General features: G+C 41.6%; 1 protein-coding gene and 1 pseudogene across 1 annotated transcript in view; both read left to right on the top strand.

Moving 5' to 3' along the window:
- The window catches only part of DCTN6 (dynactin subunit 6), a 30,440-nt gene extending 9,634 nt beyond the window's left edge, over positions 1–20,806 (top strand). The window contains exons 3-7 of the mRNA XM_032288304.1: positions 12,351–12,456; positions 14,043–14,131; positions 16,224–16,271; positions 17,313–17,455; positions 20,242–20,806. Coding sequence (XP_032144195.1) covers positions 12,351–12,456; positions 14,043–14,131; positions 16,224–16,271; positions 17,313–17,455; positions 20,242–20,340 — 485 coding nt within the window. The 3' untranslated portion in view covers positions 20,341–20,806. The remainder of the gene's footprint in view (positions 1–12,350; positions 12,457–14,042; positions 14,132–16,223; positions 16,272–17,312; positions 17,456–20,241) is intronic.
- Positions 7,686–8,739, top strand: LOC116558379 (annotated as a pseudogene).
- Positions 20,807–24,973: the final 4,167 nt, after the last annotated feature.

The following is a 24,973-nucleotide window of genomic DNA, read 5'->3' as shown; positions in this document are numbered from 1 at the left end:
AGGAAGAATGAGGAAGAGGGAGAGGGAGAGAGAACTGGGGTGTTGCTTTATTGCCCGGGCTAGAATGCAGTCTAAAAATGAGTATGCCTGTAATTGTGTTTAATAATAGAGACATGGAAAAAAAAAATGAGGGAAGAAAATAACTAACAAGCAGCCAACCGATATTTCATTTAAACCTGTAAATAGGTGTGATGTGGTACTAATAAGAGTGTATATTTTGTATATTTAAAGTGGAGAGTTCTATAAATGTTAATTAAGTCTACTTGTTCCCGATCTGCGTTCAAGTCCTGGATATCGATGTTAACTTTCTGTCTCATTGATCTGTCTGTTATTGATGTTGAAGTCTCCCACTATTATTGTGTGGGAGTCTAAGTCTCTTTATAAGTCTTATATATCTGAGTATTCCTGTATTGGGTGCGTATATATTTAGGATCTTTAGCTCTTCTTGTTACATTGATCCTTTTATCATTATGTAATATTCTTCTTTGCTTCATTTGATCTTTGTTGCTTTTAAGTCTATTTTATCAGCAAAAATTGCAACTCCTGCTTTCTATTTATTATTTTTGCTCTCCATTTGGTTGGTAAATTTTTCTCCATCCCTTTGTTTTGAGTCTTTGTGTATCCTTGCATGTGAGATGGGTCTGGATGTAGCATACCAATGGGTCTTGGCTTTTTTTGCCTGCCTGTGACTTTGGATTGGGGGATTTAGTCGATTTAAATTTAGAATTAATAATAATATATGTAAGTTTGATATTGCCGTTTAATGTTAGCTGGCTGTTTTGCCCATTAGTTGATACAAGTTCTTAATTATGTTGATGTTCTTTATTTTTTGGTATTGTTTAGAAAGGCTGATACTGGTTGTTCCTTTCTATTTGTAGTGGTTTTTTCAGAAGCTCTTGTAAAGCAGGCCTGGTGGTGATGAAATCTCTGAGTGCTTGCTTGTTCACAAAAGATTTTATTTTTCCTTCACTTATGAAACTTAGTTTGGCTGGATGTAAAATTCTGGGTTGAAAGTTCTTTTCTTTAAGGATGTTGAATATTGGCCCCCACTCTCTTCTGGCTTGTAGGGTTTCTGCTGAGAGATCTGCTGTGAGTCTGATAGGCTTCCCTTTATGGGTAACCTGACCTTTCTCTCTGGCTGCCCTCAGTATTTTCTCCTTCATTTCAACCCTGGTGAATCTGACGATTATATGCCTTGGGGTTGGTCTTTTTGAGAAATGTCTTTGTGGTGTTCTCTGTATTACCTGGGGTTGAATATTGTCCTGCCTTGCTAGGTTGGGAAAGTTTTCCTGAATAATATCCTGAAGCGTATTTTCCAGCTTGGATTGATTCTCTTCGTCACATTCAGGTACACCTATCAAATGTAAATTAGGTCTTTTCACATAGTCCCATATTTCTTGGAGTCTTTGCTCATTTCTTTTTATCCTTTTTTCTCTAATCTTGTCTTCACATTTTATTTCATTAAGTTGGTCTTCGACCTCTGATATCCTTTCTTCTGCTTGATCAATTCGGCTGTTAAAACTTGTGCATAACTCTTTGTCTTTTGTATTACCTAAACCACTTGCAAAGTGTTTATGAAACAAAATGAGGAGGGCCATGATTTTTAATTTTCTACAATCTCTACTGCAGACTGGGACCACATATTTATCAAAATGTACCTCTGCATTCTTTTTTACTCATCATTTTACTGCATTATCATTGTGGCTATCATCATGATATTCTAGGAGTAATACCTAATAGTAGTTTACAATGCATTCTTTAGTTAGAAGGAAAGTAAGACTGAAGTAATATAATTAATTATGTAGATTTTCCCTGGCATTTCTACTTCCCCATTTTACATTTTTTCTTTTCTTTCTTTTTTTTTTTTTTAATGCCCCAATGTACAACACATTTTTTTTTCTTTTTTCTTTTTTTTTGAGACAGGGTCTTGCTATTTTGCCAGGCTGGCCTTAAACTCCTGAACTCAAGCAGTCCTTACTGCCTCGGTTTCCCAAAGTGTTGGGATTACAGACATGAGCCACTGCACCCGGCCCAACAACAACCCCATTTTAAATAAGTATGTAGTGTCTACTATAAGGTAGATATGTAGATAGTATAGATATATCTGCAGGCATAAATATACACAGACATGTTGGGGGGCGTATTTCAGATTTGAAATACCATCTTTTACAGATGCTTTTCAGGGCTGTAAAGGCTTTTATCCTATGCAAGGAAGGTAGCTGCCAGTGACTGGTGGAGCATTGTCTCGGACTGAGTTTTAGGGGTATCAGGGATCAGTATTCACTTTCCTGTTTCTCCCTCTGGTTTTCACTACGTTGTGCTCCTTCCCTTCCTTTATCCCTCTTATGTTCCTACCTTCCCTACACGTTGAAATTATTTAAGGAAGTACAGGTCAGTTGCCTTGGCTCATGCCTGTAATCCTAGCACTTTGGGAGGCTGAGGTGGGAGGATCACTTCAGCTCAAGAATTCAAGACCAGTGTGGAAACTATCATGGGAACTCATCAGAAAGAAAGAGAGAGAGAGAGAGAAAGAGAGGGAGAGAGAAAGGGAGAGAGGGAGGAAAGGAGGAAAGAAAGGACAGAAAGGGAGGGAGAAAGGAAAGGAAGGAAGGAAAAGAGAGGGAGAAAGAAGCAAAGGAAGGAAAGAAAGAGAAAGGGAGGAAGGAAGGAAGGAAGGAAAAGGAAAGAAGGAAGGAAAGAAGGAAGGAAGGAGAGAGAAAAAGGGGAAAGGAAAGGAGGGAGGGCTAGCCACATGTGGTGGTGCAGGCCTGTAGTCCCAGTGGGAGGGTTCGGTGAGCTATAATTGCACTACTGCACTCCAGCCCGGATGGCAGTGTGAGACCCTGTCTCAAAAAAAAAATTATATAAGGAAGTACATTATTTAAATCTGCTTTCCATAGTTCATTTGTTTGTTTGTTTGTTTGGAACCAAGGTCTTGTTCTGTTGCCCAAGCTGGAGTGCACTGGGGTGATCATGGCTCACTACAGTGTCAAACCCTGCATTCAAGTGATTCTCTCACCTCAGCCTCCCAAGTAGCCAGGACTACAGTGACACACCACCATGCCTGGCTAATTTTTTTATTTTTGCCCAGGCTGGTCTCAAACTCCTGGCCTCAATTGATCCTTCTGCCTTGGCTTACCAAAGTGCTAGGATTACAGGTGTGAGTAACCGCCCTTGGCCCTTCACCTAGTTTTTGACCACTAGCTGGTGGTGTACAATTTTGATAGTTAAAATGACATTTTAACACAGATTTTCTTTTTTTTTTTTTTTTTTTTTTGGCGAGACAGAGTTTCGCTGTGTTGCCAGGTGCTAGGCTGGAGTGCAGTGGCACAATCTTGGCTCCCTGCAACCTCTGCCTCCTGGGTTCAAGCAAGTCTCCTGCCTCAGCCTCCCAAGTAGCTGGGACTACAGGCATGTGCCACCACGCCCTGCTAATTTTTCCATTTTTAGTAGAGATGGGGTTTCACTATGTTGACCAGGATGGTCTTGATCTCTTGACCTCGTGATCCGCCCACCTCGGCCTCCCAAAGTGCTAGGATTATAGGCATGAGCCACCACCACGCCAGGCTGGAAGTGGTAATACATTTTTAAGGAAAGAAATCTCTAGTGATTTAAAGTTGATCACAGTGGGTGGGGCAGGCAGGCTCCAAATGAATACTTGTTATATTTATTCTGACCCGTGTTTCGAAACAAGAAAACTTGCTCAAATACTGAGGAGAAACAACTCAATTTGAAAAGTTAAGGAAAATTTGAGGAGAAATGAAAGTTCAGAAGAGTGATATAGTTACCCATGGTTCTGTCTTCTACAATTCTTGTCTCGTTTTTGTTATGTATGTTTCTTAACTTCAACTGTATAATATGGAAATTTTCCAGAATTAGTATTTAGATAATCAGTCATTGTTATATTTGGTATAAAATTCCTCAAGTCTTTTGGCTTCTATTAATTCATTTTTCTGATGTAATGCATCAGATTAAGAAGCTCTAGGGAGATATAAAAGTAAAATCAAAGCAAAGAGTGCAGATAAATCATCTGATTACAACTCTCCCCACCCAGCTTTATTTTTCATTTTAGGGCTTTTATCGTTGTTTTTGCTTAGTTTATCTGAGTTAAGTAGCAATAAACTGTAGTTTAATACATAGATTTTTCAGGGTGTTTTATGTAATTTTCCATCTTCTAGTCATCTATACTTTTACAAATTATTCCATTCTGAAATATTTCAGGAAGAAAGTAATGTTTTCCTTTGCTATGTTTCAGGCTAATGGAACTTTAAACCCAGTCTGTTTTCCTAGAAAAGCAGGTATTTGTTTTTTTCCAGAGAAATGAGCTAGATGCTTGGAAGTATGGTCCTTAACCAGAAACCGTATGACTTGAAGCTCTGCTGGAGCCTGACCCCCTCATTCAAGGCTGCTCAAAGACAGAGCTTAGGAAAAGTCACAGCTGTCTTGTTAATTACAATTTCGGTAAATAAGGTTTCCTAACATCAAGCCTCTTTTTAGTTAGTCTGCCTTAATTCATGGGCCATGAATTATTTCCTATAAATCTTTATTTCGAGAGCTGAAAACATTTCTGAAAGGTACCATGAAGCATAGTCCCATAGTCCATTACAGGGCGAGAGGCCAGGACAGGACTCATCAGGACATCAGTATGAGAAGGCGGAACTCGGCACAGTGGAAATGTTTTGTGCTAGAAGCACTTTGTCACTTTGTCCCACTTACTCAGTCTTTTTAGGAGAGTTGTAATACGGACCAAAAGCCTCCCTTTTATTGTAGCAGTCTTTCAGTAAGGCAGAACAGTGGCTTTGACTTGAGAAATTATCACCTATAAAACACTCTTACAGGTACTTCAGCTTACAGGTCAAGAAAATGGTTTAGTTGTCAAAAAACAGAGCTTGCGGCCTTTTGAACTATTTATTGACTACTTGAAATGTATGTAAAGATTGCTTTCCATGACAAAGATGGGCAGGAAAAGTGTCCTTTACCAAATGAGGGAAATGGAAATTGGATGTGAGGAATATCTTTCTGGCTGTGTTGCACCAAGCCCAGCCAACCATTTAGAAAAATAATTCATCAGCCAGTAAGGCAGCTCCAACTCTAGACACATTTATCCAAACAAGGAGATAAGCCAAATAGGGCTTCAGCACATTTGGTTAGAAAACACACAAACTACCCTGCCAGAAGGAGCTCCAGGGTTCACAGCAGGCTTTTAAACAGTGTGTTCCATGGTGACAGATTTTTATTTTTAAAGCACTTTAACCTCACGACCCTTAAACTTTATGTTGAATTCAGACCTGATATAAGTGTAATAAAAGTTCTCAAGGCATCAGAAAAGGATGGCGTGAACTGTGGCCACGTTTCAGTGTGCTGTTTCTAATGGTACTTGAATTGCTGGGCTCTGGGCTCTCTGCTGCCTCAATCCATCATCAGACCACGCAGACACAGCAGAATTATCTGCACCATTCACTGAAGTCATAGACTTCCTTTAAGAAATTCACCAGGGGCCGGGCGCGGTGGCTCAAGCCTGTAATCCCAGCACTGTGGGAGGCCGAGGCGGGTGGATCACGAGGTCAAGAGATCGAGACCATCCTGGTCAACATAGTGAAACCCCGTCTCTACTAAAAATACAAAAAATTAGCTGGGCATGGTGGCGCGTGCCTGTAATCCCAGCGACTCAGGAGGCTGGGGCAGGAGAATTGCCTGAACCCGGGAGGCGGAGGTTGCAGTGAGCCGAGATCGCGCCATTGCACTCCAGCCTGGTTAACAAGAGCGAAACTCCGTCTCAAAAAAAAAAAAAAAAATTCACCAGGGCCGGGTCCGGTGGTTCATGCCTGTAATTCCAGCACTTTGGAAGGCCAAGGCCGGAGAATCATGAGGTCAAGAGACTGAAATCATCCTGGCCAACATGGTGAAACCCCATCTGTACTAAAAATACAAAAATTAGCTAGGCATGGTGGCCCACGCCTGAAATCCCAGCTACTCGGGAGGCTGAGGCAGGAGAATCACTTGAACCTGGGAGGCAGAGGTTGCAGTAAGCTGAGATGGCACCACTGCACTCTCGCAACAGAGCAAACTCCATCTTAAAAAAAAAAAAAAAAAAAGAAGTTCACCAAGCCGGGTGCAGTGGCTCACGTCTGTAATCCTAGCACTTTGGGAGGCCGAGGCTAGCAGATTTCCTGAGTTCAGGAGTTCGAGACTAGCCTGGGCAACATGGTGAAACACTGTCTCTACTAAAATACAGAAACTAAGCGGAGCGTGGCAGTGGGCGCCTGTAGTCCCAGCTACTCGGGAGGCTGAGGCAGGAGAATTATTTGAACCTGGGAGGCGGAGGTTGCAGTGAGCTGAGGTCGCGCCACTGCACTCCAGATGGGACGACAGAGTGAAACTCTGTATCCAAAAAAAAAGTTCACCAAACCTAAATCTTAGTGGTTACATATCCTGAAGTACACTTACGCAAACCACTCCAGTCTATGCCCCTAAAAAGACCCGGAAGAAGTTGAGGGAAGCTATTTGGTGTATTACTGTCCCCTCACAATTTAAGTTGATCTTTTCTCAAACTTATTTCAGCCGCATTAACACTGGGACCTGTAGTTTGGCAATGCTGCCAGCAGGTGGAGGTGGTGTCTAAATCACTGGTCTCACCTAAGTGCGGTGGTGCTTTCCCTCCCTCCCTGGACAAAGCCCTCAGATTTCTAACCAGGCGTTTTCCAGTTACTTGTTTGGTAATTATTAGCAATGATAAAGACAGTAATAACAATAACAAAATACCTGCTTAAAATAGCTCACATATTATTTTCTAAATATGTGTAAGACATTATGGGACTTGGGGTCATTTTTTTTTTCTTTCTTTCTTTTGAGACAGAGTATCACCATGTCACCCAGGCTGGAGTGCAGTGGCGTGATCTCGGCTCGCTACAACCTCTGTCTCCTGGGTTCAAGTGACTCTCCTGCCTCAGCCTCCCAAGTAGCTGGGATTACAGGTGCCCACCACAATGCCCGGCTAAGTTTTGTGTTTTTAGTACAGATGGGGTTTCGCCATGTTGCCCAGGCTGGTCTCAAACTCCTGTGCTCAAGTGATCCACCTGCTTCAGTCTCCCAAAGTGCTGGGATTACAGGTGTGAGCCACCACACCTGGCCTCTTTTAATTTTTAAAAATGTGTGCTTCTGGTATCTTCTGTGAAAATTAAAAAAAAAAAAATTAAGCATGCTTCTTTGTTTGGGCTCTTTATGTAATAAACATGTATTAGTCATTTTTAAAAGGGAAAAATGAAACTATCACTTGTTTTCAGAAATACACTGTAGAAGAACTTCTAAAGAAACACACAGGTCCCAGGGGTATTTTTGTCTTGTCAAGAGCTACAGCTTGATGACCGGCAGAATATTTAGTATCTCTGGCCACTTATCTAGCAGTGGCAGAGGATCTGCTTTCTGTCACAGACATGACAATCACTTCCTCCTATCTTTTTCTTTTTCTTAGAGACAGTGTCTCGCTCTGTCACTCAGGCTGGAGCACAGTGTGGTGCAATCATAGTTCCCTGTAGCCTCAAACCCCTAGACTCAAGCAATCCTCCTGCCTCAGCCTCTCAAGTAGTTGGGACCACAGGTGCACCCCACTATACCTGGCCAATTTTTTTTATGTTTTCCAGTTTGGAGAGAAGGGGGTCTGACTTGTTGCCCAGGCTGGTCTGAAGCTCCTTGCCTTAAGTAGTCCTCCCACCTCAGCCTCCCAAAGTGCTGGGATTACAGGTGTGAGCCACTTCGATCAGCCCTGTATCTAAGATTTTTAAAGCTAGTTATGGAAAATACTTTCATTGATCTTCTTACTGTCTGATCATGTGGTGTAGAATTTTTCCCCTTGGCTAACAGGAGGTATTACCCTGATACCTGAGTAGAGCAGCAAAGCAGTTCTTGTTCTTCTGTGTCCCAGACCAGAATTAGTTATTTTGCGTACTATGAAAAAGCTGTGTTTCCCGGGCAGCTGCCAAAGGTGGCGGAGGTGCAGGTCCTGGTGCTCGATGGTCGAGGCCATCTCCTGGGCTGCCTAGCGGCTATCGTGGCTAAGCAGGTACTGCTGGGCCAGAAGATGGTGGTCGTGCACTGGAGGGCATCAACATTTCTGGCAATTTCTATAGAAACAAGTTGAAGTACCTACCTTTCCTCTGCAAGAGGATGAACACCAACCCTTCCCTAGGCCCCTACCACTTTCAAGCCCCCACCACTTCCAGGCCCCCAGCCACATCTTCTGGTGGACCGTGGCAGGCATGCTTTCCCACCAGATCAAGCAAGGCCAGGCTGCCCTGGACCGCCTCAAGGTGTTTGACCACATCCCACCGCCCTGCAACAAGAAAAAGTGGTTGGTGGTTCCCGCAGCCCTCAAGGTCGTGCATCTGAAGCCTACAAGAAAGTTTGCCTATCTGGGGCGCCTGGCTCACGAGGTTGGCTGGAAGTACCAGGCAGTGACAGCCACCCTGGAGGAGAAGAGGAAGGAGAAAGCCAAGATCTTTGGGTAGTACCCAAAGAAGAAACAGCTCATGAGGCTACGGAAACAGGCTGAGAAGAACGTGGAGAAGAAAACTGACAAATACACAGAAGTCTAGACCTACGGACTCCTGCTCTGAGCCCAAGAAAGACTGTTAATTCCTCAAAAACAAGAAAAAGAAAAAAGTGGTGTGTTAGCTCTTAGTAGTAAATATAATCTCCCATTTTTAGGAGCCATGGTCTAGACCCCATGATCTCTCTTTCAAACATTATTTCATGTAATCCACATTTCACTCCAATGAAGTAGGTTGTTACAAATGTCTTCTTTTTATAGATGAGAAAACAAACTTTTGTGAGAGTAAACACGTAGCCTTTAGGTGATAGAGTCCAGTGTCTAGACTTTCTAGACAAGGGGGTGTGGGGCTGGCTGGGGCTTTGATTACAAAGAACCTAAAAGAGGCAGATTGTGTCCTGTTATCATAGAATATTTTGACGTAAAATATAAACCTGGTATGGTGCAAACTACAAATTTCAGTTGGTTCCCACAGCTGGAAGCCTTACAATTTCTCCTTTAAAAGGAATCCATTGCTCGTTTCCCTGTTGTTCAGGGCCTTAGCCCCAAAAGTGGTGATGTCTAAATGCCATTATTAAAGGATCTGTGAAATAAAATATGGCATATTAATATGATATGAGATACTTTTCAGCCATTAAAAAGAATATCTATCTAGACATATGGAAAAAGTACCATGAAATCAGCAAATTGCAGAAGTACTGTTTCTTGGTTGGAAAGAAGTGTGTGCTTGAAATGCATATTTTTCTTTAAATTGTATTTATTTTAAAAATTTTAATGAGATATAGCTTATATGGAGTGATAGTTACAGATTTTTTTTTTTTTTTGAGGTGGAGTCTTGTTCTGTCACCCAGGCTGGAGTGCAGTCGTGTGATCTTGGCTCACTGCAGCATCTGCCTCCCAGGTTCAAGTGATCCTCCCACCTCAGCCTCCCGAGTAGCTGGGACCACAGACGTGCACCACTAAGCCCGACTAATTTTTTTGTATATTTTGTAGAGATGGGGTTTCACCATGTTAGCGAGGCTGTTCTCTAACTCCTGACCTCAAGTGAGGTCACTTGGCCTCCCAAAGTGCTGGGATTACAGGCATGAGCTACCGCCCCCAGCAATATTTACAGATCTTAAATATACAGTGGAGCTCACATCTAGAATAATGTACCCCAAACTTTTAAGAATATTTACCTCTAGGGAATGAAATTAGCATAAGATCTTTCACTTTTTGCTTTGTTTGAATTTTTTGTAATAATCATGTTTTATATAAATATGCATATCTGTGTGAATATGTGTGTATGTATGCATATATATTTTTTGTTTGTTTTAAAGAAAAGATTAGATGCACTCATTTATACTCATGTTCAACTTGAGAAGCTTCCCAGGGATCTCAGAGATCCATCCCATCTTCTATCCTGAAATCTTCCATCCTGAATAGGAGAATTTCTCTGGGAAATTTTACTTTAACAGCTGAAGATTTGGGGAGCCAGAAGTGACTGAGAGATGCCAAGGCCACTGTCCTACTGTCCTGTTATTTCTTTTTTTTTTTTTTTTTTTTGAGACGGAGTTTCGTTCTCGTTACCCAGGCTGGAGTGCAGTGGCGCGATCTCGGCTCACTGCAACCTCCGCCTCCTGGGTTCAGGCAATTCTCCTGCCTCAGCCTCCCGAGTAGCTGGGATTACAGGCATGCGCCACCATGCCCAGGTAATTTTTTGTATTTTTAGTAGAGACGGGGTTTCACCATGTTGACCAGGATGGTCTCGATCTCTTGACCTCGTGATCCACCCGCCTCGGCCTCCCAAAGTGCTGGAATTACAGGCTTGAGCCACCGCGCCCGGCCCTGTCCTGTTATTTCTTACCAGACTGTGCATCCTGGTAAGAAATGTTGGGATGTTGGACCGAGCATCCTGTTTTAGGCCCCCACCCTCCTTATCAATCCCCAGCAATTCCTTGTCAGGAAAAATAATAAGTGTCCCTGAGGTTCTCTCCAAGTCTCTGGGCACCAGAAACGCCTCTTTATTTATTTTAGTATATTCGTGAATGAGTGTATATTAAGCATTCTCAGTTTTCAAGATAACAAGCTCAAAAGGACAAAAATAACCTGTATTTATTTTTGTTGCCCATAATGTATAGTGAGGCATCTCAGCTGTCATAGGTAGATAATTATGAATTCACAATTTATATAATTAGGTGGGACACAGTGGCTCACGCCTATAATCCCAGCACTTTGGGAGGCTGAGGCGACAGGATTTCTTGATGCCGAGTGTTCAAGGCCAGCCTGGGCAACACAGTGAGAATGAGACCCTATCTCTCAAAAGTAGCTGGATGTTGTGGTGTGTGCCTGTAGTTCCAGCTATTTGAGAGGCTGAGGCAAGAGGATTGCTTGAGCCCAGGAATTGAAGGCTGCAGGGAGTTATGATCACGCTACTACACTCCGGCGTGGGTGACAGAATGAGACCCTGTCTCTAAAAAAAAAAAAAAAAAAACAAAAACAATTTACACAATTGAATACTGAATTTCTTGGACAGTGTCACTTTCCTAATCCCCAACCCCTTCTGTCAACACTGCTGTGCACCTTCCCTTATTTCAGAGTCAGTTACTTCATCTGCACTTGTTTACCCATAAAAACTGCATTGGTATTGAGGGGTGCGTGGGATGGATATTAGAGAGAGGCTAAAGGAGGGTGTGTTTTCTCATCAGTGGTTTCATTATCACCAGAACCCTCAGCCTGTGGTAGATAAAGCTGGGAGGGAGTGTGTTAGCATTCCAGGCTCAGGGTGGGGTAGGTAGTGCTGGTGAAGTGGGAGTGCTGGTGAAGAGGGCTCTGGCTGTTCCCTTTGATTTGAGACTGGAGGCATCGCCTCAGGGCTCCCCACGCCAAAGTCTTAGGACTCCAGTGATCACCTTTGGGTCCTTCTGCTGCCTCCCTTTAACCTTTTCAGCTTTCACTGGTTTAAATCATATCCTAGGCCAGACAGCAGAAACTGTGCCTCCTTTCAGTGGGTGTGCTCGTAATAGGAACACTGACAGAGGAACAAAGCTGTTAGATCCCGTAGTTTCTGACTTCTGTCCACCCATATTTCTCCTTTTTTTTGAGACAGAGTCTTGCTCTGTCACCCAGGCTGGAGTACAGTGTCATGATCTCAGCTCACTGCAGCCTCTGCCTCCTGGGTTCACACGATTCTCCTGCCTCAGCCTCCCAAGTAGCTGGGACTACAGGCACACACCGTCGTCCAGCTAATTTTAGTATTTTTTGGTAGAGATGGGGTTTTGCCATGTTGGCCAGGCTGGTCTTGAACTCCTGACCTCAAGCAATCTGCCCACCTCAGTCTCCATATTTCTTCTTAATTACGTAATAAAAAGACTAATTCTGAGGTATTCTCATATAAGAAAGCAGCACATCTTAAGCAAAGAGAGCCTTCCCTTTCCAAGGGAAAAGAAGGAATTTTTATTGCCAACTTTGTGTTACATACTGTGTCTCCAGCGTTATCGCCCCTAACCCTTGCAGCAACCCTGTGGGACTGGTGTTGTCATCACCTCTGTTTCACTGCTGAAATCACGGGAAGCCTTCGAGAGGAGGCTGAGCCAGAGCTGTCTGGCTCTAGCGCCTGTGCCATTTCACTCACATTGGCTTGCAACTTGGCCCTGACTACTGATGATAAGCTCAGGAGATAATATCTGTAAAGTACCTAGCTTGGTGCCTGGCACATACTTAGAAAATCTTTCTCCCAACAGCCTCACCCATCCTCAGCACCTCCCACTCTCCTGTTAGAAGCATAGCCTCCACCAATAATTTCTTCTCCAACTATTTTTAACAGGACCTCGGACAGTGGTCCACCCTAAAGCACGAATTATTGCGGAAGCTGGGCCAATAGTGATTGGCGAAGGGAACCTGATAGAAGAACAGGCCCTTATCATAAATGCGTGAGTAAGACTCTTACACATACTGTGAACCAAGTACCATGGGTAATGTTTTTTGTTAATTTCAGCCGTCTGTAAGAACCTTTTCAACTGATATCCAGAAGGCCTACTATTTTAGAGCTAGAGAAACATTAAGGGTCTCTTTTGTAAGTAAATGACCAAACTGAAAACCAGATGGGGGAAAAGACTTGTCCAAGATGAGAGAACTGAGTAGCTGCCTGGATTTCTGATGCTGGGTCTGATCATCTTCCCCTTACATGTGGCTTTCTCACCCATTCCTCAAGCAAACATTTCCCGAGCACTTCCACCTCCAAGTGCTGCGCTCACCACCCTGCAGAGAGGTATTTTTGGGGATTGGTTCTGACCAAAATTTTATTACTCATGCCTTAAACACATGAATTTAACTCTAATATATATCTTCAAATGTTTTGCACAGGTGACACCCAGAATTATAATTGAAAAATGTGGAGTCCTAGAGGCAATTTTTAAACTGTAAAGATTAAAAAATAAGAAAATACTAGAACATGTACATGATCATAGTGAACTAGACTATAATACCTATGAATTTTTCATAAACATTTATAAGTTCTTTCTAGATAAAATTTTGGCAAGAAATTCAAGCTTATACCTAATTTATAGCAACCGCATATGGAATTTGTAAGAAAGACCTTGGGAAAATATTTAACTGTCAGAAAAAGACTGATTTAATGCTTACTTAGGATTTAAAATACATTTGGCACCTTCAGTGTAAGTCAATTAACAGCAGCTATATTCTGCAGTAACTCAACTGTCAGAGATAAATCACCATTTAAAAATGGCTTTCTTCTCTTAGAACACAAACATTTTATCTTCCAAATATTTCAGCTAACTAAGAGCAAATAATTATTTTATGTGACTATCTGTTTATGTTTCACAATCTCAAATGATTATTAAGGATGGAAAATTTTCAAGTTAGGCATGATTTTTATTCTAATTAACAGCCTAAAAATATAGCTAGCATCTTTTTTCCTTTGTCCTGAAGAAGACCTCTGGACTTTGAATTTAAAAAATACACTAAGGTAGGCTGTTCTTCTCTACATACCATGACTTCTTCACTTTTCAGTAGCTCTCTTCAATTCAAAATCAAGCCTTCTCTAGCATACAGGATGAATGAATCACTTGAATTAAGAAATAATTTACATAGGCCGGGCACAGTGGCTCATGCCTGTAATTCCAGCACTTTGGAAGGCCCTGGTGGGTGGATCACCTGAGGTCAGGAGTTAGAGACCAGCCTGGGCAACATGGGGAAACCCCATCTCTACAAAAATACAAAAATTAGCCAGGCTTGTTAGCACACACCTGTAGTCCCAGCTACTCAGGAAGCTAAGGCAGGAAAATTGCTTGAACTTGGGAGACAGAGTTTGCAGTAAGCCAAGATGATGCTACTGCACCAGCCTGGGTGATAGAGTGAGATTAAAGAAAGAAGTAATTTACATATCTTTGAGGCTCGATGTAGGTAAACTTGAAAGCATTAACCCAAATTTGAAATGGGAAGAAAATTGCTTATTGTGTGATTGCCTCTTTGGATGATTTATCTCTTCTTTTGACAGTTACCCGGATAATATCACTCCTGACACTGAAGATCCAGAACCAAAACCTATGATCATTGGCACCAATAATGTGTTTGAAGTTGGCTGTTGTATCCTTTCCAATAATCTACCATAAATAATTCCTGGCTATCCTTTAGTACCTAAGTCTTCTCCTGTAGAAATTGTCAAATTGTCATAATTTGTCTATCAAATATACTTACATTCATATTATATATTATAATTACATTTTTAAAAGTAAGTCAGCCAGGCCAGGTGCAGTGGCTCATGCCTGTAATCTCAGCACATTGGAAGTCTGAAGCAGACTTCACTTGAGGGCAGAAGTTCAAGACCAGCCTGGCCAACATGGTGAAATTCCGTCTCTACTAAAAAAAAAAATTACAAAAAATTAGCCGGGCATGGTGGCATACGTCTGTAATTCCAGCTACTCGAGAGGCTGAGGCAAGAGGATCACTTGAACTTGGGAGGCAGAGGCTGCAGTAAGCCAAAATTGTGCCACTGCATTCCAACCTGGGTGACAGAGTGAGACTCCATCTAAAAATACATAAATAAATAAAAATATAAATAAATAAAAGTTGACCATCCAGCTCTTTGAACAGACTTATTGACAGTAGATATTTTTAAAATGGTCCTTTCTGTTCCTGTAAATAACTCATAAAGTATGCTGTTTTAGACAAACGCAGACACGTATCTTTAGCTCAGCATTTTTAAAGTAACCACTTTTGCTGGTTCTACAGCTTGTTGACAGGTATCAATTGCTGAGTGACAGCAATGCTGACTTCTTTCTTGATTCAAGAGCCCTAGCTTTGTCAGCGTGGTTCCTGTATAGTTTTAGGTTAGATAATACATTGTGTGATTCAAGAAAATGGTGTGTAAGGGTGAAAATATTCCATTATTTGTTTGTTGTCTTTTCCCCACCTGAATGTCTCCAGTTCTTTTGTTTGGTTTAGTACTCTAAAAAGATAGTAAAATTTTATGGTGTCCGCAAAACATATAATGTATAGTAGAAAATATTTAGAAGGAAAAATCTAAATGGTTAGCAATAGCAAGATATTTAAATGAATTGAGCTACAATCATAAAACCACTAGGACCATTAAGCAGTCATTTTAAATTATATTTTTAAAGATTTTACTTTATCTTTTTTGAGACAGGGTCTTGCTCTGTTACCCAGGCTGCCTGCCATGCAGTGGTACAATCATAGCTTACTGCAGCCTCATCTCCCAGACTCAAGCAGTCCTCCCATCTCAGCCTCCCAAGTAGCTGGGATTATAGGTGCATACCACCATGCCCAGCTAGTTTTATTTTTGGTAGAGATGGTGTCTCACTGTGTTGCCCAGGCTGGTCTTGAATCCCTAGGCTCAAGTGGTCCTCTCACCTTGGCCTCCCAGAGTGCTGGGATTACAGCTGTGTGCCACCCTGCCTGGTCTAAAGATTTTAATAGCATGGAATAATGCTTGAAAATTTAAGTGAACTGAATAATCTATAAAAGTTTATACAGTTTGATTCCCACTTACGTACAGGAAATTCTGTATGTTTATATAAAGATATATCAAACTTTTAACAGTGTTTAAGTGACTGGGTGATGGATAGTTTTAATTATCATGAAATAATTGTGAAAACATTTTACTCATTAAATCAGGGTATAAGGTACTCGTTTCTTTAAAAAAAAATAAGTCATGGCCGGGCGCGGTGGCTCAAGCCTGTAATCCCAGCACTTTGGGAGGTCGAGGTGGGTGGATCACGAGGTCAAGAGATCGAGACCATCCTGGTCAACATGGTGAAACCCCGTCTCTACTAAAAATACAAAAAATTAGCTGGGCATGGTGGCGCGTGCCTGTAATCCCAGCTACTCAGGAGGCTGAGGCAGGAGAATTGCCTGAACCCAGGAGGCGGAGGTTGCGGTGAGCCGAGATCGCACCATTGCACTCCAGCCTGGGTAACATGAGTGAAACTCCGTCTCAAAAAAAAAAAAAAAAAAGTCATTTATTTATACCTAGAGATATTTGTTTAAAGATTAAACCCTTACCACAGATTGCCCAGAGCAAAGAGTTCTGGCAAGGGTGAGCCTACATGGCCCATCTGACACCCCTGTCCTCTGTCCCAGTGCAGTATAAGGACATACTATATTAGTAGGGACTAAAGATGAACATATTTATAGTATTTCCCTAACTCTGGCTTTACAGATTCCCAAGCCATGAAGATGGGAGATAATAATGTCATTGAATCAAAAGGTAAGCTATGTTCAGAGTTCTATTGTCAAAGCAGTGACCTCTTTTCTCTCTGTGGTGTCCTGGGAAACAACCTAATACAAACTGTGGCAAGGTGCTGTGCTTGGAAGTGGCCTGCAATTGCAGGCAAACTGATTCTTTGCCACTAAGGAACCTAATCTGGCTATGTGGTTATCTGGTAACGTGGGTTAAATACATTACATTTAAAATCAGCTGTGTACATTTAAGGATTGAATTAAACCATAAAGTTTAAATGAAAGATTTGGAAAAGATTTCTGCTAAATACTAGTCTCTGGAATTTTAGTTGGTTAGAGTTGTTGTAGAATTAAAGGGGAAAAAAAATTACAGTTTCTCTAGCAGTTGCTTTCTTTAGTTTCAGGAATACTTTGCCCTAGCCAATCAGAAACAAGTATCATGTGCTCGTGAGTGGGACCAGACAGGAGATTACATAAAGTTACTGTTACTACTGGGAAGCCACTTCAGGAGCTTGTCCCACTAAGGTCCAGAAAGAATCTGAATGATGACACTTCTTTAGAATAGTGGGTTATCTTTCTTGATCCTGAGTGGCATGAAAGAATGCTTCTTTTTTAAATAATAAAATTATACTTTTTGTTAATCTACTTAATGGCTTTTATTTTAATTTGGATCATCAGTTATTATCCCTTCTATCATCATTGGCATTTTTAATTGTATGCTTACCGTGTATCAAACCTGTGGTCAGCACTTTACATCTGTTATCTCATTATTCCTTCAACTGTGAAGTAGAATGGCCTCTTCGTTTTACAGATAAACTTGAGCTTAGAGACTTTGCTGTGACTTTCCCCAGGTCACACAGATGGTAGCAGAGCTCCATTTTGAATACGTCTGACCCTGGCATGTACTGCCTGCCTCTGTGTTGTCCAAACAAACTCCAAACAGAAGTATTTTCTTTAACTTTTGTCTTAAGGCCAGTTTACGCTTTTATACCTAAATCATCTTAGAAAAGAAAAGTGTTGTTATCATTTGATGTCTTAAGTTGCAATTCTTTCTGCGTTTTTATTGCAGCATATGTAGGGAGAAATGTAATACTGACAAGTGGCTGCATCATTGGGGCTTGTTGCAACCTAAATACTTTTGAAGTCATCCCTGAGAATACAGTGATCTATGGTGCAGACTGCCTTCGTCGGGTGCAGACTGAGCGACCACAGGTACTAGAACCTCTCTTTAGAAAGAGTTCTTTCTGCTGATTTTCCCAAAATGGAATGTAATTGTCTTCATGAGGCAGCAGGTACGCTATTTAAGAAGAATGTAATTAAAATAAAACAAAGAGGCCAGGCTCAGTGACTCATGCCTACAATCCTAGTACTTTGGGAGGCCGAGGCAAGAGGATGACTTGAGGCCAGGAATTTAAGACCAGCCTGGGCGACATAGTGAGACTCTCTACAAAAACTAGAAAAACTTAGCCAGGTGTAGTGGAGCACGACTATAGTCCCAGCTACTGAGGAGGCTGAGCTGGGAAAATAACACTTGAGTGTGAGGTTCCTGTGAGCCATGATCCTGCCACTGTACTCCAGCCTAAGCAACAGAGACCCCAACGCAAAAAAATAAATACATGAAAATAAAACAGTGAGAAACATCCTGAAAAACCGGGATTTACTTGCAGTTCAATCCCTAAAACAGAATTTAATTGCAGTTCACTTATTCAGTCTTTAAGTTAACATCAAAAATATATAAAAGGATGTTGATGACAAGTCAGCTATGAGAAAAGGTCCAGAAATGTTACTGTTGATCTTGTGTGTTTTCACTGACAATGCATCAACAAACTGTACAAGCCATACTGATTTACTCCTAAAATATCAGTCTTCAAGGGTAAGGAATGACCATACTACATTTATGCTGTGCCTCTGACTGGAGTGTGTCTATTTAGTTTATTGTCATAGCTTCATAATAAACACAGCTTGTGGCCGGGCGCAGTGACTCAAGCCTGTAATCCCAGCACTTTGGGAGGCCGAGGCGGGAGGATCACGAGGCCAAGAGATCGAGACCATCCTGGTCAACATGGTGAAACCCCGTCTCTACTAAAAATACAAAAAATTAGCTGGGCATAGTGGTGCGTGCCTGTAATCCCAGCTACTCAGGAGGCTGAGGCAGGAGAATTGCCTGAACCCGGGAGGCGGAGGTTGCGGTGAGCCGAGATCGTGCCGTTGCACTCCAGCCTGGGTAACATGAGTGAAACTCCGTCTCAAAAAAAAAATAATAAAATAAACACAGCTTGTGAATAAGCAAGTGTGTTTGGATATCTTTCTGGCTTGAGAAATTAACTCCTCCTAAAAACCCAGATCAAGAATAATGCAGAATACATATTTGGAGTTTAATATTAGAGTAGGAGATGAAAAAAATAGGACATTTGGGCTTCTTTTGGATATAAGACATTTGTATTGCAGTTTCCAGCCTCGTTGCTGGGCACATTCAATATATATTCCTTTAGTTACCTAGTCTCCTTTTCCTTCCACTAAATAGTTTCAAGCACTGTGGGAAGCCAAGGCGGGATCACTTGAGCCCAGAAGGGAGTTCAAGACCAGCCTGGGAAACATGGTGAGACTCCATCTCTACAAAGAATAAAAAATAATGAGCTGGGCATGGTGACATTCACCTGTAGTCCCAGCTACTTGAGAGGCTGAGGTGGGAGGATCGCTTGAGCCCAGGAGGTTAGGGCTGCAGTAAGCTCTGTTTGTATAACTGCACTCCAGCCTGGGTGACAGAATGAGACTCTGTCTCAAAAAAAGAAAAAAAAAAAAAAGCATAGTTTCAAGACATTTATAACTTTGCCTCTGATTCTTAGCCATATTTTATCAGAAATCAACACTCCAGTTATTTCTGGGTTACTCTACTTCTGTAATGCTTGGCTTCATTATTATTATTATAAGCAAGTATTACTCTATAGACTGAAAAGGAAATAAGGATAAATCCAGTCATTTTTTACCGTCTTTCTACATAACAGCAAAAATGACTGAAGACTGGGAAACGAAGTTGGTGTGGGGAAGGGAGTTTAGAATTAAGTGAGCAAGAATATCTGAAATTTAATATTTCGTAGTATATAATATTGTCTTCCAAATTTCACTGATCATAAGGATTATATAGAGGTCTTTATTAAAAATAAAGATTTCCTAGACTTATTGAGTCACTGTGCTAGGGCAGGAGCCTAAAAATCCATATTTTTCACAAGTACTGTGGTAAGCTTTACAATCAGGAAAATTTGGGCAATACTGGTATATGAAGAATAAAGATTAGACAGGTGTATCCAAGTACACCGCAGCTGTGTGGCTCTGTAGGTCATGTGGAAAACAAAATACTCTAGGTGTTTTACTTATGTGGTCTTCTGTAATTGGAACTTTTAACTTTTCAGAAGCCAGGATGAAATCTACAAAAGCGAGTTTGAAAACTGATTTCTGTATATTTTTATATAAATATATAAAGTCTGTTGGCTTTTTCTTATAACCAAATTTAGTATGTGTTCATTGTAAATTTAAAAAAAAGCAAGCAGCTAAGCAAAAATGAGTCAGTGAAAGTCACCTGTAATTCCACAACTTATTAATAACCATTGCTACCTGGAACTTTTTTCTTTTTTTGGAGACAGAGTCTGGCTCTGTCACCCAAGCTGGAGTGGAGTGGTGCAATCATGGCTTACTGCAGCCTCAACCTCCTGGGCTCTAACAATCCACCCCCAACTCCCGCCACCCCATTTCCACCTCAGCCTCCTGAGTAGCTATGACTACAGGGACATGCCACCACACACAGCTAATTTTTAAATTTTTTATAGTGATGGGATCTCCCTCTGTTGCTCAGGCGGGTCTGGAGCTCCTGGGCTCAAATCATCCTCCTGTCTGGGCCTCCCAGTGTTGAGATTATAGGCATGAGCCAGCACGCCTGGTCCCTGCGTGGTACTCTTGACTTTGCTTTCTGCCAGTCAGTCTTAATTATCTTATCTTTTTAGCCCCAGACACTACAGCTGGATTTCTTGATGAAAATCTTGCCAAATTACCATCACCTAAAGAAGACTATGAAAGGAAGCTCAACTCCAGTAAAGAACTAAGAACAGTAGATGACATGAAGATAACATTTTTGTCTTTGACCACTGTCTTTTGAATGGGCCACAGTGTTTATGTACTCTTAGCAACTCACAGGATAATACATGTTGACTTTATTTTGTAAAATTGGGTTGAGAGGAAAGTAATGGATTTTCATTGTAACTGTCCTTTATAATTTATATAAAATGTATTATTTTCCTATATCCTTGCTTCTTTTCTGATAATTTACAGATTTAGCTTTTCTTTTGTTATGTAAACTGCTGGCCACAAATTTTAGTTATGTAAAAGACTACCCATGACAAGAAAGGACATATTGTTATGTATTTATATTCTAGCATAGACTAAACTGAATAAAAATGCTGATAACAGTCTTTAATGATCATACTTTAATCAGTTTTTCTACTTGAATTAATCTTTTCTCTTAATTTTTTTTATGTACTAGTTGTATTAAAGCTAATGTGTTTAACTTTTCCTCTTGTGGATTTGTAGCTGTTTAAAATTTCAGGTGAAATTTTAGTAGCTATTGAATTAATTTAGACTTCACTTTGTTTTTAAGAAAAACACAGTTTTTTCTTTTTGGTAAAACAAAAATAATCAGGGAAAGATGTCCTCAGTAGAATACAAATTAGTGGCATTCTTGGGCTTCTGAGGACAATGAAACTAAAAGAGATTTTGAAATTTATATAAATTCATTAAATTATTAATATTTTAGCATAGCACTAATCACTAATCATTGAACTTTATTATTCTGTTTATCTAATTATATAGTGATCAAAATGTTGAGAATTTTATAATTCCAAATTTTTTAAATAATTGAAGCATATACATTTACTGGAACATACTTCTCAGCTTTTGAATTAGTAGATATTGACTAATACTAAGTTACTAAAACACTAAGATATTTTCTCAAAATTTAATTTTAATTTATTTATTTTAGAGACAAGGATGTCACCCTGTAACCCAGACTGAAGTGCAGTGGCACAATCTTGGCTCACATGGATCACTTGTCCTCAAGCTCAAGTGATCCTCCCACCTCAACCTCTTAAGTAGCTCGGACTACAGGCATAAACCACCATGCCTGGTTTATGCTGGCCAAAGTGACCTCTGGTCGTCCTCACTGCTCCTTATACACTAATTATAATGCATTAGCATGCTAAAATACACTCCTACCAGTGCCATGACAGTTTATAGATGCCATGTCAACATCAGAAAATTACCTCCTATGGTTTAAAAAGAGGAGGAACCTTCAGTTTTAAGAATTGTCCACCCCTATGCCAGAAAACTTATGAATAATCCACCCTTGTTTAGCACATAATCAAGAAATCCCATGCTGCTGCTCTGCCTATGGAGTAGCCATTCTTTTTTTTTTTTTTGATATGGAGTCAGTCTGTTGCTCAGGCTGGAGTGCAGTGGCAAGATCTCAGCTCCCTGCAACCTCTGCACTCTGGGTTCAAGCGATTCTCCTGCCTCAGCCTCTCGAGATTACAGGCACCTGCCACCGCACCCGGCTCATTTTTGTGTTTTTAGTAGAGATGGGGTTTCACCATTTTGGCTAGGCTGGTCTTGAACTCCTGACCTTGTGATCCACCTGCCTCAGCCTCCCAAAGTCCTTTACTTTCTTAATAAACTTGCTTTCACTTTCCTCTATAGACTCACCCTGAATTCTTTCTTGTGCGAGATCCAAGAAGCCTCTCTTGGGGCCTGGATTGGGATCCCTTTCCAGTAACACATGTACTAAATGTGTGTGCCTTTTCTCCTCTTAATCTCTTGTCAGTTCATTTCATAGACTCAGATTAATTGAAACTTCAGAGGGCTGAGGGAAAGTACGCTTCACCCCTACAAGGCAAAACAATAGGGAAATTTAAAAAGAGTTCTTTGATCTTCCCATTGAATTCAATAAGAATTACCCAAAGGGTTACCCAATGCTGGGGCTCCACTTCATTTATACAAAACTTTAAATTGGGTCTGCTTGGTTTTTTGTTTGTTTGTTTTTTGAGACGGAGTTTCGCTCTTGTTACCCACGCTGGAGTGCAGTGGCACGATCTCGGCTCACCGCAACCTCTGCCTCCTGGGTTCAAGCAGTTCTGCCTCAGCTTCCCGAGTAGCTGGGACTACAGGCACGTGCCATCATGCTCAGCTAATTTTTGTATTTTTAGTAGAGATGGGGTTTTACCATGTTGACCAGGATGGTCTCGATCTCTTGACCTCGTGATCCACCCGCCTCGGCCTCCCAAAGTGCTGGGATTATAGGCGTGAGCCACCGCACCTGGCCAATTTTTTTTTTTTTTTTTTTTCAAAGAGACAAGGTCTTGCTCTCTTGCCCAGGCTGGAGTGCAAGTGGCACGATCATAGCTCACTGCAATCTCAAACACCTGGACTCATGCAATCCTCCTGCCTTAGCCTCCTAAGACATTAGGACTACAGGCCTGTGCCATCATGCCCAGCTGAATCTTCTATATTTTTGTAGAGGAGAGGGTCTTGCTATATGGCCCAGGCTGGTCTTGAATGCGTGGCCTCATGCAGTCCTCTTGTCTCAGCTTCCCAAAGTGCTGGGATTACAGGTATGAGCCATTGTGCCCAGTCGGGGTCTGCTTGTTGCAACTAATTAACTGTAGTGGTAATTTGCGGTGATGTTTTGGTCTGTATTTTTGTGTGTGTTATACTGGTAAAAGTAATATATTAAGGCCGGGTGTGGTGGCTCATGCCTGTAATCCCAGCACTTTGGCAGGCTAAGGTGGGCAGATCACCTGAGGTCGGGAGTTCGAGATCAGCCTGACCAACATGGAGAAACCCCATCTCTTAAAAAAATAATAATAATAATAATAATAATTTCATTTTACACAATTCAGGAGGTGAGGAGAAAACACTTCTGATTCCATGGGCCCATATCAAGCAACACCACTTTAATCATTTTGGGGCTAATTTATATGTACAATCCAAGGTGAATGAAGATCTCAGACACATGCATCTAAAGCTTCATAATCCCCATGTAGACTTGCTGTTTTAACACAAGAGGGCGCCAGTAGACAGCATAGTCCCCCAACAGTGTCTAGCAAATGGGTGCTCTTGGAGTTTTATTTTTATTTGAAAACGGGGCCTGGCCCTGTTGCCCAGGCTGGAGTGCAGGGGTGTGAACACCACTCACTGCAGCCTCAACCTCCTGGGCTTAAGCGATCCTCCTGCCTCAGCCTCCCAAGTAGCTACAGGCTTGTGCTAGCAAGCCCAGGTAAATTTTTAATTTTTTTGTGGAGTTGGAGTCTCCCTATATTGCCCAGGATGGTCTCAAACTCCTGGGCTCAAGTTGTCCGCCTGCCTGGGCCTCCCAAAGTGCTGGTATTACAGGCATGAGTCATCGCTCCTTCTGACCCATTTTAAGGATACTTTAGACTTTAATACTTTATTTTAAAAAACTAGGAGCAGTTTCTTTCCTGTCTACTTTAAAGGGTGTTGTATTTAAATATTTTAGAGCCTTTAGCTGGGACTAGGTTCATGATACTAAACACATGCAAATAGAGGATCAGGCTCAGAAGAGAAGCGTTGTCAGGCCCGCTAGAATCCCAGCCAAGAATGGATTGGCCAAGCCTTCGTTGTCAGCGTTCTTCTCACAGGGTTTCAGTACTGCTCACCTTCATGCAAGTTTGAGTGGTGCTAGGTCCCTGAATTTAGATTTTCTTTTGTTCTTTTCTAAATTTTTAGTGACAGGGACTCACCATGTTGACCAGGCTGGTCTTGAACTCCTGGGCTCAAGTAACCCTCCTGCCTCAGCCTCCCAATGTGCTGGGATTACAGGTGTGAGCCGCCGCACCCCGCCTAGATTTTCCATTTCTTAAACTACCTCAGCTTTCATTAGCTACCTGTATGGTTCAGATTTTTGAGCCAGACTTAATGCCTGATGCTCAGAGCCCAAATTTCCCCTACTAGGAAGTCGTCTGCTCTTTAGTGGGCTAATCACTGCTCTCCTTGAGTTGTACGTTTTCCTAAAAATCAGTTGTATTTGGCTGGGTGCAGTGGCTCATACCTGTAACCCCAGCACTTTGGGAGGGTGAGGTGGGTAGATCACTTGATGCCAGTCCATGACCAGCCTGGCCAATATGATAAAACCCTGTCTCTACTAAATATACAAAAGTTACTGGGGCATGGTGGTGGGCCCCTGTAATCCCAGCTACTCAGGAGGCTGAGGCAGGAAAATCACTCGAGCCCAGGAGGTGGAGGTTGCAGTGAGCCGAGATTGCACAGCTGCACTCCCACCTGGGCAACAGAGCAAGACTCCATCTCAAAAAAACAAAAAAAAAAATTAGTTGTATTTGTTCCAAAACTTGTTTATGGAAGTTGTACTTAATATCTATGTAATTTAAATCAGTATTACCAAAATCAAACAATTATGAGTGTGAAGAGAGTAATTTCTATGAAAATAAGTTGAAAACTTGGCAAAGACCTGATAAAGACGTGTTATTAAAGAAAAAAATGAGGCCGGGCGCGGTGGCTCAAGCCTGTAATCCCAGCACTTTGGGAGGCCGAGGCGGGTGGATCACGAGGTCAAGAGATCGAGACCATCCTGGTCAACATGGTGAAACCCCGTCTCTACTAAAAATACAAAACATTAGCTGGGCACGGTGGTGCGTGCCTGTAATCCCAGCT

This window comes from Sapajus apella, unplaced genomic scaffold (assembly GCF_009761245.1).
Source record: "Sapajus apella isolate SASKATOON/1434 unplaced genomic scaffold, GSC_monkey_1.0 scaffold21, whole genome shotgun sequence".
Taxonomy (NCBI): Eukaryota; Metazoa; Chordata; class Mammalia; order Primates; family Cebidae; genus Sapajus; species Sapajus apella.
The sequence above is the reverse complement of the archived record's forward strand: the minus strand, read 5'-3'. Positions and strand labels throughout refer to the sequence as shown.